We start from the raw sequence: 16622 nt of genomic DNA, 5'->3' as shown, positions 1-16622 counted from the left end.
AAACATTTTGTTTACTTTTATTTAGATTCGAAATTCAGATTCAGATTGAGATTCGCATTCGCATTCCCCCATTCCCATTCCCATTCGTATTCGCATTCGGATTGTGACTAAAGAAGATTCCGGTTATCATTGGCTCAGCAGTCAAGCAACAAATTGCCAAAGTTGCACGTGCCGCGTGACTGATTTTCTGACTGTTGCTGCTGCTGTTGCTACTGCTGCAACGCTGCATGAAATGTGACTTCAAAATCAATTCATGCCAGCTGCAAATCCGACACAAGCAGCAACAGCAGCAGCAGCAGTGGCAACAGTAGCAGAAACAACTTTTTGACTAATCCAGCAAAGCACCAAAAGTGCCAAAGTCATCAACAAATCTGCACAGCGGGGCTGCCATCTGCCTCCCAAAACTAAACATAAACAAAAACAGAAAGCAGACACACGCCAGAAACGTGTAGCAGGAGCTAAGGATGACTATTCGATACCCTAGGATTAAGAACTTAGCTGACAGTTTAAAAAAGTATTTTTCGATAATCATAACAGTTTGTTAATACTCGATGTTCATTGGACTATATTGTATTATTTAATCTTTAATTTTAAAATGGAAAGTGTAAGAAGAGAGTACTTTAGTTGGTTAGAGTAATAATTCCATTCAGGCTATATTTAAATATAGAAATTATGATATATTTTTTAAAATAGAAAAATGGTAAAACACTGTATTTGATTTAAGGTGTTAATGATTGAATGTGATAGTCAAATATTCCCCATATCTAAGGCAGCTTTTGGGTCGTGGTCTCTGTACGGAAATGAAAGCAAAGGGGCAAACACGCGAGCCAGAGTCACGTTATAGCAAAAGAGATGCGAAGGGACGATATACGAACTAGGAGAAGAAAGGAGCAAACTCCTTTCCTGTATGCTTTGGTTTGGTTTGGCACTCACCTGCTGGGGTTATTGTGTATACGCAGGGTTCACTTTGATCGCCAATTTCGTTGCTGGCCCAGCACAACAGAGTGCCATAGTCCTGTGAATTGCAAAAAGGAAGAAGTGAGTGTATGTGGTTGTGTGTTTGTGTGTGTGGAGAAGTGCATGTGTGTGGGTAACAATGCAATGGCATTTCGTTGACTTAATTTATGCATGCAATGCGGCGTTTGGCGACACACCTTTTCAACCTTAATTGAAAATTCAAAACCGCAATTCGTTTGGAAAATGATGTGTCCCCGCTTGGAAAGTGGGACTGGACTGATTTATATGATGCCATTGTGCGAACTGGTCGAAGTGATTGGTTCACTGGATGGTTGGCTAACTGCCTGCCTGAATACTTACGTTCTCCATCATGGGCGTGTAGTGGGCCACACTGCGTCCACGGTCGACGGCGACGAGTGATGCTGGTATATCGGCGACCTCGCCTTGGCTTGCATTGAATTTCCAGACGTATGTTGCCTCCGGGGGATTCGCATCGATTTCGCATGCAACTTTAACCGTCTCCTGCCGGCCCGAACTGTAAGTAGTTCGCTGTTTGGCACGGCACACGGGTGCAACTGTCCCAAATAAAAAAAAAAAAAAGAAAACAGAGAAGGAAAAGTGGAGAGTGAATACGTGTCTGTGCAAATTGGCAAGGCATTTGCATAATTAAAGCAAAACATTGCGAGACTTGAGTTCAATTTGTGTTAAAATGGCAACACGAGCACGAAGAACAAGAATACGAAACACGAAACAGGAGACAACAAAAGGATTCATTTGCCTCGTTTGCCACGTCTGACTCGTTTTGCTCAATTTGGCGTGCAGCAAGTGGCAATTTCCAAACTAGCAAACTGGCAACTGGCAACTGGCAACTTTTTTGTATAGTCTTAACTTGGCAGTTCGAGATAGATATACATTGCATGTACACTGCAATGTAGCAACAGCTTTGTTGTCCACTGAAAAAGTAGGCAGTGTAAATTTTGCAAAGCATTTTGTTTAATCAATTTGCGGACTAGTTATTTAAAATTTATTAGCATCTGTTGCTACATTGCCATTGTTGTGTGATTGGCTTGTTGAGCATTTGCTTATTTTTGATTCTTGTTTGTTTTATGGATGACAACATCAATTTGTCTTGCGCAACACGTTGCATCTGCAACAAACAAACTTGTATCTATGTCTATCGGAGTTTTGTGTATCTTGGGCTTTGTCATATTGTGCATTGTGACTGCTGTCAGCCACTGAACTTAAAGCGAGAATGCCATTCCATTGTCAAAACTGCAACAAGTTTCTTTGTTAGTCATTTGCATACAATTTAGAATTATAAATTCATTTATGTAAGAAAGCGTTGGGACTTTGGCAGATAGTTAATCAATTAGCTATAGACCAACAGTTATGATGAAAGTTTAAGAAAGCAAAACATTGTTGTCAAAAAACAGAAAACCAATTTTAGTTTTTGTTTTTTTTTGAACTTTAATGCGTCACGTCTTCTAGTGCATTGTTTAGTTGTTGCCAGAGATATTATCAGTTTGAATTCATCGAAATCTTTATCGATAAATTTAGTGTTGTAAAACTTAAATCGATTATTTGATGCGGTTTCATTAGCGTTCCCTCTCTAACACACAGCCTCTTATCGAATGTTACGGAGGAAGATTCTACCTAAAGGTAATTTTCAATGATGCAGTCTAGTCTAAGCAAGATGTTGTTCGGGGATGCGACTTTGGTGTAACAACTTTCATTATAGAAACGCATCATTGATGAAGTTGAAGTTGTTAAACTAGAGTATTCAAGAAATATTCAATGATTCAATCGTGGAGTTCTTCTTAGTGAAATGAATACAGTGTTGATCGCGAGACGTATCACAAAATACATACATATTTGCAAGTACACATATAATTTTACTACTTCAGATTAACTCAGGAGTAGACTCCTTTAAAATATCATTCACATACATATATAATATATTCTTATACTCACAGCGTATGTCCAACTGGACTGGATTGCTTTCGCCGTCGCCCTCTCGATTGCTGCCGACACACGTGTAAATGCCAGTCCTGGCTCTGCTAGCGTTCTGGAGGACAAGGCTCTGATTGGCCACCACGATGCCTTCGGCGGGGTTGCTCTCCAAAATTTTGCCCTGCAAGTGTTAGTGCAAGAGTTAGAGTTGGATTTCGATGTGGGTGTGGAGTCGATGATAAAATTGAAAACTTGCATGCGTCGATAAATTTTAGATATGTTCAATAATTTATTGAGTTAAATTCAATTTGGCGCTAACTGCGCGCTGGAATAAATTTAATTTGAGGCTAATAACACTTTCATGTTGCCCAACACACACACAGACACACGTGCCTGTGGCACAAACGGGATATATCCTGTGTATGTCGCTTGTTGCCTGCTCCCAACAACGTGGGCGTGGCTGCATAATTTAGGGCCGATGCTGCATAAATTGTTAAGTGCTTTTACAGCTAAATAATTCAATAATAAATTCTATAAATTTCAATATACAGCTAGGCTCTTGTGTGTGTGTGGATTTTTTGTGAATGCCTGTCAGCTCTAAAATATGCAACAATTATGTGGCATGTGGGTTGGCTCCCACTACACCACACACACACATACACACGGATATACGCCAGAGAATACTCGTATTCTGGGTGCTAGCTGCGGTTTTCGATTTGTTGTGTGGCCTCAAGGTAATTTATGTATGGAAAATAATGAAAATAATAACGTAAGCGTCTTCAATTTTTATTTTTTATATTTTTTTGGAAGCTGTATTAACTGGGGCCTGTGGCAAAATGTCGAACTGAGCTCTGAAATTGGTATCGCATTGAATTAGCTGCAAGCAATATTTCGATCCCTCTTTATAAGTAAGGTTTATACTCACGTTGTGGCGCCAGCTGACTTTGTAGATCCATGGATTCGATTTGATGTTGCACTCAAAGAAAACATCGACTCCTTCGCGTAATGTCGAATTCAAAGAGTTTGTGCCAAGTTCCAAACTGACAACGGGAATGTCTGCATTCAAAGAATGAAAAAGAAAAAAGATAGATCATAATTGGATATTTAAGTAGAAAAAGAAAGTAAAAGCGCTGCCAGGGCAACCGAGTAGACTGCAAATTAAAAGCACAAGTGAATCACGTAAAAAGGCAAAGCAAAGAAAAAAAAAAACAACAGAATAATAAAACAGAACGAACGAGTAAAGCAAACGCAAAAGTAAAAGCCGCGCACAAAGGTGTAATTATATTGTAAGCCCCACAAATTAGGCAATTTAAGTTGTGAAAATACTCGTACTGTGTGTGTGTGTGTGTGTGTGTGTGTGTTTGTGTGTCTGCTCTCGGGGTTTCCTTGTAGGCAATTAGGTTACACTGCGCTTGTTTTCTATTTGCTTAATTTATTTATGAAAGCGCCAAGTGTGCAAAAATATATCTACACGTGCTGGGCGGCCAGCTTGGAGATTTTGTGTGTTTGATTGTTTCGATGGAGTGGGAAAGTGGAAGGGTATTAAACAAGTGAAATTTTAACTTAATTAAATCAAAATTGCTTCGCGGAATGCGCGAATCAATTAAGCTTATTAAGCAATCTATCAAATTGCGCAAACAAGCCGAGAGCCAGTCCCAGCCTCAGTCCCATTCTCACTCCCACTTCCACTCCCACTCCGATATGCTCCTTGTTCCAGTGCCTGGCCAAAGGGTTGCTCAATGGAGCACGAGTTTCAATAGAGTGGGCATCAGCCGAAGTTGTAGCATCAAAAAACCAAAAATACGGAAAAATGGAAAAAGATGAGGGGAAGTTAAAAGGTAAGCAACCAAACCGCACACCAAAGGCAAACAGGAACCGGAAGCAATGTGCGGCACATTGATGGAGCAGGAGGAAGAGACGCAGGCGGAAGCAGAGGCGGCAACGGATTGGCATTTAAATTTTGTGCAAACAGGTCGAAAAACTGTAAAAGCGTAAAGATGGCTTCGCAGTCGACTTCGCTGCTTGCGGTGTTTGCGGCGGGTTAAAAAGTTTTGCAAGTTTGGCCCAAAGTTTTGCAAGCCGCCGCTGGAAATTAATTTGCCAAACTTGCCACAACTTGGCACACAAAATCAAAAAAAACAGAAAAATCAACCAAAAAAAATACACCAACAAGAGAAAAATGAGTATATATATATATCCGCTGCCTTTTGCAGCACTTTTGACGGAAGTATTTAAAGTCGATATTCGTGAGCCTTTCGTTTTCATTAAAAAGTTGCTGGCAGTCAAATTAAATATTAAGCATACGCCACCTTGGCATTGGCAAAGCGTCGACTAATTTACATGGCAAATCAAAAAGACAGACAGAGAGAAAGTGAACTGAAGTGACTTTGATGTTATCCACTGCGCAATTAATAAGCAATGCCAAAGCGAAAGGCTCTGAATGTAAACAATACTCACGATAGATGTCCAATTTCCAGCCATCCTCCATGCCAGACTCTGGTATCATGCCCTGTTCGGCGCGGCACGAGAGAAACTTGCCCCGATCGTCGATGGTGGGCGTGAATGTCAGCACCGATGTGGTCATATTACCATCAGATTTTTCCTGCAGAGTGTTGAGAAATAGCGAAACAGTTAATAGCGTTAGCTTGGCTTTAGCTTTGTGTGTGTGCTGCCGAGCGAGACAAAGATGGCAAAACCCAACGGGGCATCTCCGTTCGACTTTTTCCCCAAGTGGCACGTGCAATCGCCATTGCCATCGTCATCGTCATCGCCATAGCCATTGCCATAGCCATCGCCAGTCGTTAAAGCTGGACTCCCTCCATGCTCAGCTTTTAATTGAAGGCAGCTACGTGACTGCCGTTGAAGTAACTTCAATTACCACAAAGCATTCGAGGGTCTGCCGTAGCTACAACTGGAATGGGGATGGCTTCGACTTGGGTACGATTTAACAAGCTTGCCAGCTTACAAAATTTGCATGTGCATACCCTGTAAACCCTGGAGGAAGTACTGCTCTTACCGTCTCTTGCGTATTCTTCATGGGCGTACTGCCCTTCCACCATGTAACAGTCGGTGCTGGACGTGAGCCAATGACATCGCAACTGAGCTTATAAGAGTTCTCAGCCGAAAGCGGTCGATTCTCTCCCTGTAGCTTAACAATCAGCGGACGCACTGCAGCAGCAAACATAGACACACAGATACAGAGAGACAAAGAGTGAGTGAATTAATTAGCTGCTGCTGCTGCTGGTAGTAGATTTGCAGTACTCACAGTTCATGTCGAGCACGATGCTGCTGATAATTGGCGATGTCAAATTATTATTCTCCGCTCGGCACGTCAGCTGCATGTGAAGATTCTTGCGCTTGAGCTTGGCCAACGATAGCACATTGCCCACACGTCGCTCCGAGAGCGGATTGCCCATGCCGGAGCTGTTGAACATTGTATTGCCGTGCCACCAGGTAACCCTCGGTTGGGGGCGACCTGCAACGTACCAAACAGATGAAGAAGAAGCGCAATTATTGAGTGCATTCAGTGTGATTGTGTTGTGTGCGGGTTGATAAACGGGTTAGAGGGCAGCTGAGAAAGGGAAAGTAGGGGAGGTGATTGAGGATTGGGAGGATGGTGGTTGGTGGAGTGTGCAACTGATATGTTTGGTATACGGCTTAGACTTGAGCTTGCCACCCAATCGGCACGCCCACTGGAAGTACCAGAGTACAATTCTCCTAGTCTGTTGGTTCCCGTTTGTCTGAGTCTCTCTGTCTCTTAGACTCCCTTCCCCTTCCTTTTATCCAGTTGCTGGCAGCGATTTAGATGCTGTCTTTGACTGTTTGTTTATGTGCAAGAAGTGCCTCCCTCTCTTCTTACTGTGTGTCTGTACTGCAAGTACAGTGAAACCTAGCACAGTGACAGCTTTATTATCTGATTGCGAGCTGTCAGTTTATAAACTTAATTTACATTTTTATTTTGTGCTGCTTTCGAAGTTTTTGAACACATTTTTTAGCAAACATTCACTAAGTTAAAAAACGAAATTATTAACAGGTAAATGGCGAAAAATTATAACAAGTATATGAGATTATGAAGAAAAGATGAAAAAAATTAAAATCCGAGAATCACCCCATTAAAATCCTATCCTGAAAAAATGTAACTTAAAACCATTGTTATTTAAATAAAAGATGAATATAAAAATTCACTGCTGTGAACCTTGAAATATCTGTGTGACAGACACAAAACTACATATCGGGTTTTTGTACAGTCCTTTTCATTGATTCTCAGTTGTCTGCACACTGAAATAGCAGGTTTTAATTTTTTCATAAAAAGTGCCGAACAGTTTTGTAATTTTGTGAAAAATGCGTTAAGCTAAATTTAATAATAATTTCCTTTACACACTGCTATTTCAAAGAAAAACATATTGCATACTTTGTTGTTGTTATCCATATTTGCTAAATGAAAAAAATGTTGAATTATTTAAAAATAAGTAAATTAAGCTGTTATATATAGAAAGACGTAAGCACTGCTATTTGAAAGTCTACAGCTGTAAGCATTCTTTTAAGCGAAGAAAGAAAAGTATTTAGCAGGTAAGTGTCCTAACAACAGAGGTTTCACTGTAATCTCAGTGTCTGTGGACATGTCAGTGCTCACGTGTGTACTCGTGTCTATGTGTCTCTATGTGTTTGTGTGTGTCTCTCAAGTGCCTTTCGCTATTTCATTTGTTGTCTTGTTTGGCTTTTAGCAATTTTCAAGTGCTCTCAATGCAATTTGTATGGGCATTGTTGGGAAGCGTTTTGCTTTTGCTTTTGCCTCTGCTCTCTGTCTGAATCTATCGCTGTGTGCTTGTAGTAGGTGCTTGCTGGATCGTGCAGTCGACAGCATTTCAGCAAAATGTGAAATTAAATAAAATTCGAAATCTTTCGTCTGCATTTTGCTCTTGCCTGCCTGCCTGCCCATCACTTTTAATTGTCAGACACAAAAAGCAGCTTCAACACTCTGGCAAAATACTCGTGCACTTGTCGACTCGTTTGACAGCGCAATGTGGAAATGGTTGGTGGATGGTGGATTGTGGATATTGGATGGAGGCACGTGTCGAGGATGAACTTACCGCCAATGGCCACGCACGTGACGTTCACGCTGGAGCCCTCATTGTAGGGGCCCAGAGTGTGATCCATGATGGTGGCACCCTTGCTGTCCAGTATGATGATTGACTCGGGCGGAGCTGTGAAAAATAAGAAGTTAATGCAATTCAACAAGAGATTTTCAGCAACAGCAGCTTTTGTGAATAGATTATGCTAAAGTTTTTTTGGCTTATTAAAAGAGCATTAACAGAATATGCTATTGAATCAATATTTAAATTGCATTTCATTTGCATACTTTGTCGACGGTCTTGGGCTTAAGAGCTGTCCAAATATTAAAGAGAACGTGAACGAAAACGACTCGGCAGCCTGATGCCTGCAGCCTGGCTGACAGCCTGCCATGTTGCATTTCAAGGACTAGAGTCCTGACTCAGGTGCAGCCTGAAGATTACTGGCTTCAAATTTCAGCAGAGCTTCTTGTAATTTCTCTATTTTTTTGCTCGCCTCCACTTCGTTTCATCTGACCACGAGTGCAGCTTGGCTGTGGTGGAAAAGAACGATTTGCTCGTTCTTGCTAGCGAAATAAAGCCGTAAATTTCCAGCGACGTGTTGAGCAAACTTTTAATTTTCGCAAATTCGCTTGTTTTATTTGCCCACTTGCCACTATTTTGACTTGTTTGCTCGGCTGGCACGCGCCACGCTCCGATTATTCACTTGAAAATATTTTCATTTTCCATGTAATGCTTGCTGCTGCTGTTGCTGTTGGCTGGATGGCCAAGGCAAGTGGAAAATGGAAAATGGCAGATAGAAAATAGAAAATGGGCTATGTGCAATGGCTATTATGTTGGCGCTTAGCTCAACATATTTGCTGGCAAATTTGCAAAACATGTCCAGGACTTAGTGGCATCTTCTTATTTTCTGCTTTCACCATTTGTCTTCTCATCTGCTCTTCTCTTTTCTTCTTTTACTGCTCCCCCTTTGTATGTAGTCTGCTTCGTTATCCCTGTTCCTTTACTGTTGACCCGCAGCGTCTTGTTACCGCTCGCATTAGCAGTGGCAAGTTGTCTAAACTGTCCACCCAGGGCTGTGGCAACTTTTAATCTAATACTCGTATCTTCTTTAAACTTTTTGCCAACCGACGTATAAAGTTCTAAATCCAGCCATGGTTTTACGCTTCACATGTCGCAAACACACACGCACACGCACATACGCACACAGTCACACATTCACACACACACACAAAAACCGAGAAGGGCAAACTCCCTGAGACACACACAATCACAGTTGGCAGAGCATTGCATGTTCAACATGCTCAAGAAGTTTGTAAAACATAACCACGCCCTGTTGCCCAATGCCTCTGAACGCTTCATCTAGCAGCTGAAGCTGAAGCAGAAGCAGCAAAGTCGCCGTCAACGTCGACGCCAGCGCCGGCAGCAACTATTTACCAACAATATTTTTATTGCCAGACCAAGAACTGGCCGTAGATTTCAGCTAAACGTCTTTTCCCAGCTATATAAATTTTAATGGTAAATTGCAAGCTGCGGCCACGGCGTTGCTCCTTGCCTCTTGCCTCTTGCCACACCTTGCCACACAGGTGGCATTGAAAACGGGGCACAAAATAAAATTAAGAAAAATGGGTTCTCGAAGCTATCCGACAGCTTAATGCACTTATACTACGTGTACGTGAATTTATAACATAAAACTTATTTCTGGTCGCAAATTTTAAATGAATACTATTCTTAAAATTTCATTTTAAAATTGGTACTCATGTTTACTTCGAATATACCATAAAATTAATAATCACTTAGCTACAAATATTTAGGGGACGTCATGAAATTTGAATTATTATTTCCTCAATTTTGTAAAATTGCTTCAAATTTGAGAACATACTATGAGAATAATAGTAACATTATCAATTTTTGTATTTTAAATTACTCATTGCCAATTATATTTGGTAACGTGTTTCGAAGAAAGTGTTTTAATCTTTTGTAATCTTTCTACGTTAATGTCTATGTGAAAAAAAGTATGACCTACAGGAAATAGAAAAGTGGACACAGTCGTAAAAGCGGCAGCAGAATGATAGAAAGAAAACCATTTAAATAGCAAAAATTCAATTCAGAAGTTGCACTCTGCACTTTTTATACTCATCCAGCTTAAAGCGAAGGACGTGAAAACTTTTCGCCAAGTTTGCACTTTAAAAGCTGTTTGCGAAACTGAAGAAAAGTTACCAAAAAAAGAAAGAAAGACAGAAGAAAATTGAGAAAAACTTGGTTGGCATGGTAAGCAGAAAGCAGAACATACAGTTGGCGTCTTATTTTGTAACTAATGTGTTTGTTCAAGAGTTGAGTGCTGGCCCCCAGGATACGAGAACGTCGTTGCACAAATTAGCTGCTCAATTATGCCACTATGTCATTGCAACAGCGAAAGCTGCTGCTGCTGTTGCTGCCACTGCGATGCTTCTGTTGCATGGTGGAGTGCTCAATACTTACTTATGACAGTTAAATTCACTTTGGAGTTGCGTGTTGGGCTCTTTTGAAAGTCGACACGACAACGATACTCGCCGGTGTCGTCCTCAGATGTTGACTTGATGGTGAGCGTGCCAGCACGTCCTTCCACGTAAAAGGACAGCCGCTCCCGATACGTTTCATCCGACCAGTGGGTCCCCTGTGCAAAGTTCGAGTCGCGTGTATCGACGCTGAAAGAAATTGAAAACGAAGAAAACAAATATAGCGTCGAGTAAAAGCAAAGCCAAATGTACTCCATATATACGTAGTTGGAAAGAAAAAACAAAATTTAAAGCTGCCAAAGCGCCGCTCTCTCTCTCTCCCTCTGTCTCCCTCTGTCTCTCTCACCTAGAGTTCAACTTTTTCGAAACTGGGTAATTGGGTTCAGCAATGAATTAATAATCCCTCCTTTCTCTCCCTTAAGCCAATCACATTGCCGTAATTTATTGTTTTAGTTTGTAATTGTAGATTATTGATTAATTTTGCCTTACTTTTTTTGGTTTTACTTTTGTTTTCGGATTTGTCGGTGGACGCTAGAAAAGTTACCATAATGAACTCATTTCAGCGGTCAATCAATGTTGTTAAAGTTTTATTTTTTTCCCTCTGCTGAATGTTTGGCAATTGGCTTTAAAAGTTTGCACAAGGTTGCGTATTATCGCCAAGTTTTTGTTGATCTTTCTTAGAGAGGAATAAATGTATAGCCAGAATTATGTGAGCAGAAAAATTCTATTTTAAATTTTTACTTAAGGTCAAGAATATTTAATTTATGATTCCATTTATAACCTGATGTGGCAGTGCTTCTCTTCTTTTCTTTTCAGGATCAGTTCGAACTCGCAAAACTTAAATTAATAACATAAACAGCCTAAAAGTAGGCAATACTTTTTGTCGTCATGAACAAAAGATGATTTTCGGTTTTATGATGCAAAGCATTGATATTGGGACAGCTTTTCTTTTTGGATACACATGATAAATTTAAATGAATACATTTATCCCTGGAACTAATACAGGTGACTAACAACAGAAATACGGAAAAGCAATATTTACATTTACAACCTAAAAATAGGTAATGTAATTCGCAATTAGCACAAAAGATTTTCTTTTTTCTGTTATGATTGTGTGATGTGTAATATGCAATGATTCTCTTTTCGAATTCTTATAATCAATTGGAATCGAGATTATTTTTGTTTGAAACTTGCAGCGGAGGCTAAAAATAGAAATGCATGAAGTCAAGAATTACACACACGGCCTAAAGGTATGCAACGTTTTTTTTCGTTAAGAGCACAAGAGATTAACTTTGGTTTTCTGTTGCATACACAGCGCAAATGGTTAACTAACCATTTTTGGCATACAAAAACTCACGGCTTCCGCAGTATTGTTTCAGATTGTGCCATGCCAACCCTCGAAAAGCAACTGAGTTATTAAACTTGCTGCCACTCTCGGCTCTGTGCTGGTGCTGATGCTGTTGCTCTTTGACAGCTTGCCAGTGCTTGTCTGTGTTTTATTGCATTTCAATTTTGATTTGCAGACATATTGTGCTGTGTGTGTAATACGCAGCATGTGATGGTATAATGAGGCAGCAGCTCGGCAGCTCACAGCTCGCAGCTCGCAACTCGGCAGCTCACATGTCAGTCGGTAATAAAAATCGCACTCGAATCCATCGATGCTAAATTGAAATGCCAGCTGCGGACAGCCAACTTCAAGCTGACTCAATGATGCGCATTCGCTGGGAGTAAATTAAATTTTCAGCATTTGGCCAGGTCCGGCAAAAAAAGAACATATAGTAGTATAAAAAGTGGGAATAGGAATGGCATTGGGAAAAGGCAAGTTTTGTGTTTTATGATTAATTTACTTGCTGAGTGGTTTTTAATTACAAACAAGAGTTGAAGCGTGGCCTGCAAGTTGGCTTGCCTGAACTGTCGTTACGCAACGCTAATTACTATTTTCGCTCTAGTCATTTGCAAGTCCTTGAAGTGCTGAAGTTCAATTAGTTTCAGCCGCATGTCAATGGCGTTGACTGCCTGCTTGGCAGCCTTAACTAGCAATCAGCTAATCAGCGTCTCCCTTTGAGTCTCGACACATACACATATATACGTATAGATATATATATTTAGTATACTACATACATAGTATTAAGACAGAGAGAGACGACCGCATGTATGCGTCCGAGTCTAACAAATCCAATTAAAGTTTTGCTCCTTTGATGTATGCAGACATATTCGTATCTATAAGAAACAAAAACCAAAAGTCTCTCTGGCAACAACTACAATGCCATAATGTTCGACATGAATAATTGAAAAAGTTTTTCTGCTGTAAATGTAACCTTGAGGTTCCAGGTCGTCCTTCCTCTCTGCATAGCTATGGAGAGTCCCCCAAAAAACTTTACTCAATTTAGAAAGAGGCTCGTCTGACTGTCCCCCTCAACCATCACCTCCTTGATTGCCTGATTGCCACCCAGCCAGTCTCTGTGTATAATTTTCTAGTTATGCTAATTTAATGGCTGCAGTTGAGCAGCCCCCCAGAAAACATGCAAAAAATTGCTTAATTAGCAGACATTAAATCAAAATGAAAAAGTGCCATTCCTCCCTCCCCTTCTCACCCATTCCCCCAAAAAAACAAACACCAAACTGACATGTGCAGATTCCATTTACCCAACCCAGAAATTCCCTCAGTGTTGTCTGCTCAACCAGTTGCTGGGTTTGAGAGGGTTGCGAGAGGGTTGAGTACGTAAAACTTGTCTGTGGTAATCAATTTTGTTTATTTATGGACCTCTACATGTGCAAGTATGTGTGTGTGTGTGTGTGTGTCTGTGGTCGTTGAAATTATTGTGGGATGCTTGGTGGTTCTGCACTTGACACAAAAGCTTAAATTGAAGAAGCAGTTCAGAAATGAGAGGAATGACACTGACATGTTTTGCTGCTGATTCAGAGCTGTCAAAAGAAACAAATATTCGATTGATTTTTAATGGGAGAGAAGTTTTATAACCAGCAACTGTCATAGTTATTTTCAAAGACTTTCCGTATTCTAATCTTCTTTTCCTTGATACAAGTTTTAAGTTCGTTCGTCCATTTTTGATAACAGAACTAGGTCATTCGGTTTTGTTTATTGCACTTTGTTCCCAACATTCTATATCGTTCCTTGCCTGAAATCGTTGTTAGTTCTCGAACAAATATAATTTCATATCAGCTTACCAGCTTTGTATTTTGATTTGAAATTTTAAAGGCACAAAACAAATGTAAATTATGCACTAAATTCCAATTTTTAATGTAAATTACTAAATTAGTTCAACTAGCCGTAACTTAATGCAAGACAACAGTCCGCTAAAGAACGATTTTTTAAAAATGGATCGTATGAACAGGAACGAGCTAAGGATCAATGGTGAACAGCTGAACAACAGCAAACTAAAGATGAAAATTGAATTAATGATCAAATATCAAATGATCACATTTTGAATAAATGCAAAACAATGCAGTATTATTCGTAAATTATACCATAGAATATTTCTATGTTTAATATATTGATTAAATAAAGTACTAAATATACACAATTGTGAGTCAAAGCAGCTTAGACCCGATTGCAGTAAGCGTAATTTGGTATATAGAAGTATTTCTTTAATAATCAATCAAATTTATAGTAATCATTGAGACTATAGTTTTTATTATCTTTATCACAATCCGCAACCGCAATCAAAATTCAGCTTGTTTTTAGAATTTTGTCAATTTGTGGAGGCGTAAATGAGCCTTCCAAAAAATTAAAAAACTTGATATGGGTTGTTGAATATTATATCTCTATATCTTTGAGGTCTAAGTGTTCATACGGACGGACGGATAGACAGATAGACAGACATGGCTATATCGTCTCGGCTTGACGGTCGGATATGCCTCATTCTGCCTGTTAAATACATTTCCTTCCGGCGCAAAGTTATAATACCCTATGGGTAGCTGGCATAAAACCTGAAGAAATCGTGGTGAACTTAATCAGTTCATTAACTTAATGACTAAATAGTTTTTATTTATTCCTTCTAATTTCCAAAGGCTTTCTCTAATCTTTATACTATTTTCTCGTACTCACCTATAGATAGGAGTTTTCAGTCCAACCTTGTACCAGATGACTAAAGCAACACGATCCTCATAGATAGGCGGCGTCACATTGCAGGGCAGTCGTCCTAGGGTGCCAATTATGGATTCCGAGAGTACGGGCGGACCTGAAAACATAAGAATAAAGGAGAGACACAATGATGAGTTGATGTGACAGCAGCAAAAAACAAGAAAAAGTACACAACGAGAAAAAAGAGAGAGAGAGAGAGAGAGAGAGAGAGAGAGAGAGAGAAAAGAACAAATGATGCATAATTAGCGTGGGGCATTAGCACTTTGTTATTGGGGCAGGCCAAAGCCATCACTAGAGCTAAACCCAAAGTGAAAGCCAAAGCTAACGCTTAAGACGGCACCAAGTGGCAAGTGGCAAGTCGCGTCGTGGCAAGTGATGAGGGGTGACTGAGGCACTGAGTGTAGAGAATGAAAAGTGGAAAGGCAAAGAAAAAATGCTGCGATCTTTTACTTAGTGCCACTAATAATGCTATAAATAAAAGACAAAGGCAGCACAGCGGGCGAATGGAAGAAGAAATATATAGAGAGGGGGAGTAGGGGAGAGCGTGAGATAAAAGTGATGTAATGGCGGCGACGTCATCGTCGCAGTCGCCGCGTTTACATTAAAGTGAAATTAGCGAGCAAATCCTTTTTTTATGCTAATTTTATCTTATTCTTTTTTTTTTCCTCTGCTCTGTTCTGTTCTGTTCTGTTTTGTTCTGGGTTTGCTTTTAAGGGTTTTTGTTTTTGCCTACATTCGTGGATTTCTTTTCGGGCGCCAGCCAGTTTTTGAGTTATGTTTTTTGGGGTTGGCTTATTTTCCGACTCTTTGCTCTTTACAATTTCCTTTCACTTGGCATTTGCCTATGTTATTTTTGGCCAGCTCTTAAATTTCGCATCATTAATGCATTTGCCTTTGTCTGGGCTTTGCTTAAAGTGTGAGATTACAATCCAGCTAAGACAACTCATCAACTCTTCAATATTCTTGAGCGATTTTGCTCCATTTTAAAAGTGAATTAAATCTTAAGGACTTTTTGATGCACATCAAATTACAATTATATTCTCAGCCGATTCTCATAATAATAATAATAACTTTGAAAGTGATCTCATTCCTAATTTTATTTATTTTTTAATTATACATTTCGGCATTTCTTATTTCGCCATCGTTTTTGAACTTTTACATTACTTTCACAACATTTAAAAATGGTTTTCTTTATTTGCGCTCGCACCTAAAAAGTTGTTAGCAGCCCTTTTGGTCACGATTCTGTATTTTTTTTCTTCTGTGCATTGTTGTTGCTGGTCCCTCGTCACTTTTTGTATCTTATTTAAATCACTTGTAAACTAATTTGCATTTCTTAGGCTCAACAATTTCGGTCTTGTTGCCCGGGCAAACAAAGTTATTAAAATTTGTAAAGTATTTTTCTTGCATTTGGCAGCCGTCGTTGATTTTGTAATTAAGCTCAGCCGAAGAAAAGGCTGTTCGCGGACTTTTGGGGTTTCATATAATTTCCTCTTTGAATTGCGCTTTAAAATAGATCACACAAAATATAACTCATACGACTCGTTGTACGCTATGTACTTTATTTTAATTGAAAAATCAGTCGGAAGAAGTCAACGCATAATTTATTATGAGCATAAACAGTTATTATGATCTCTTACAATTTTGCATATTAACTAAGCAAAGTCACATGCGGGTTATCTCACAGCACCCACGCACACACACGCACACAAACACACATATAATGTATTTGCCGGAAATCGCTTCGCTTGATTTTTCGTTGTAGCTCGTGGCTGGCTGACGCCATGTTTCGATTTCTCGCTCATTTCATATGCAAATATGTTCGATTTGCCATTAGGCTTCAGCCTGGCGACCGCAATAATGGATGTCCCGATGATGATGGCACACACACACACACACATACACACACATGGTAACATAGAAAGTGCTGAGAGTGGCTGGCGCAATTTACATTATCCTTGCGTTTAGTAAAACGAAATGCCGACATTGGCAAAGCATTTAATTAGAGCAATTAGCTAATTAGAGATTTTCACTCAGCCTCAAACGCAA

The 16622-nt window shown here is 39.8% G+C and overlaps 1 protein-coding gene across 6 annotated transcripts in view; it reads right to left on the bottom strand.

Annotated features, from left to right (window-relative positions):
- LOC132790838 (nephrin) overlaps nucleotides 1–16622 on the bottom strand; it is a 76939-nt gene that overhangs the window by 13487 nt on the left and 46830 nt on the right. For all 6 annotated transcript variants that reach the window (XM_060799556.1, XM_060799551.1, XM_060799552.1 and 3 more), the window contains 10 exons: nucleotides 14541–14673; nucleotides 10458–10663; nucleotides 7998–8111; nucleotides 6173–6382; nucleotides 5924–6075; nucleotides 5365–5509; nucleotides 3833–3963; nucleotides 2929–3088; nucleotides 1318–1532; nucleotides 934–1015 (listed from right to left, as the gene is read on the bottom strand). In XM_060799556.1, coding sequence (XP_060655539.1) covers nucleotides 934–1015; nucleotides 1318–1532; nucleotides 2929–3088; nucleotides 3833–3963; nucleotides 5365–5509; nucleotides 5924–6075; nucleotides 6173–6382; nucleotides 7998–8111; nucleotides 10458–10663; nucleotides 14541–14673 — 1548 coding nt within the window. The remainder of the gene's footprint in view (nucleotides 1–933; nucleotides 1016–1317; nucleotides 1533–2928; nucleotides 3089–3832; nucleotides 3964–5364; nucleotides 5510–5923; nucleotides 6076–6172; nucleotides 6383–7997; nucleotides 8112–10457; nucleotides 10664–14540; nucleotides 14674–16622) is intronic.

Source organism: Drosophila nasuta, chromosome 3 (genome assembly GCF_023558535.2).
Source record: "Drosophila nasuta strain 15112-1781.00 chromosome 3, ASM2355853v1, whole genome shotgun sequence".
Classification (NCBI taxonomy): Eukaryota; Metazoa; Arthropoda; class Insecta; order Diptera; family Drosophilidae; genus Drosophila; species Drosophila nasuta.
The sequence above is the reverse complement of the archived record's forward strand: the minus strand, read 5'-3'. Positions and strand labels throughout refer to the sequence as shown.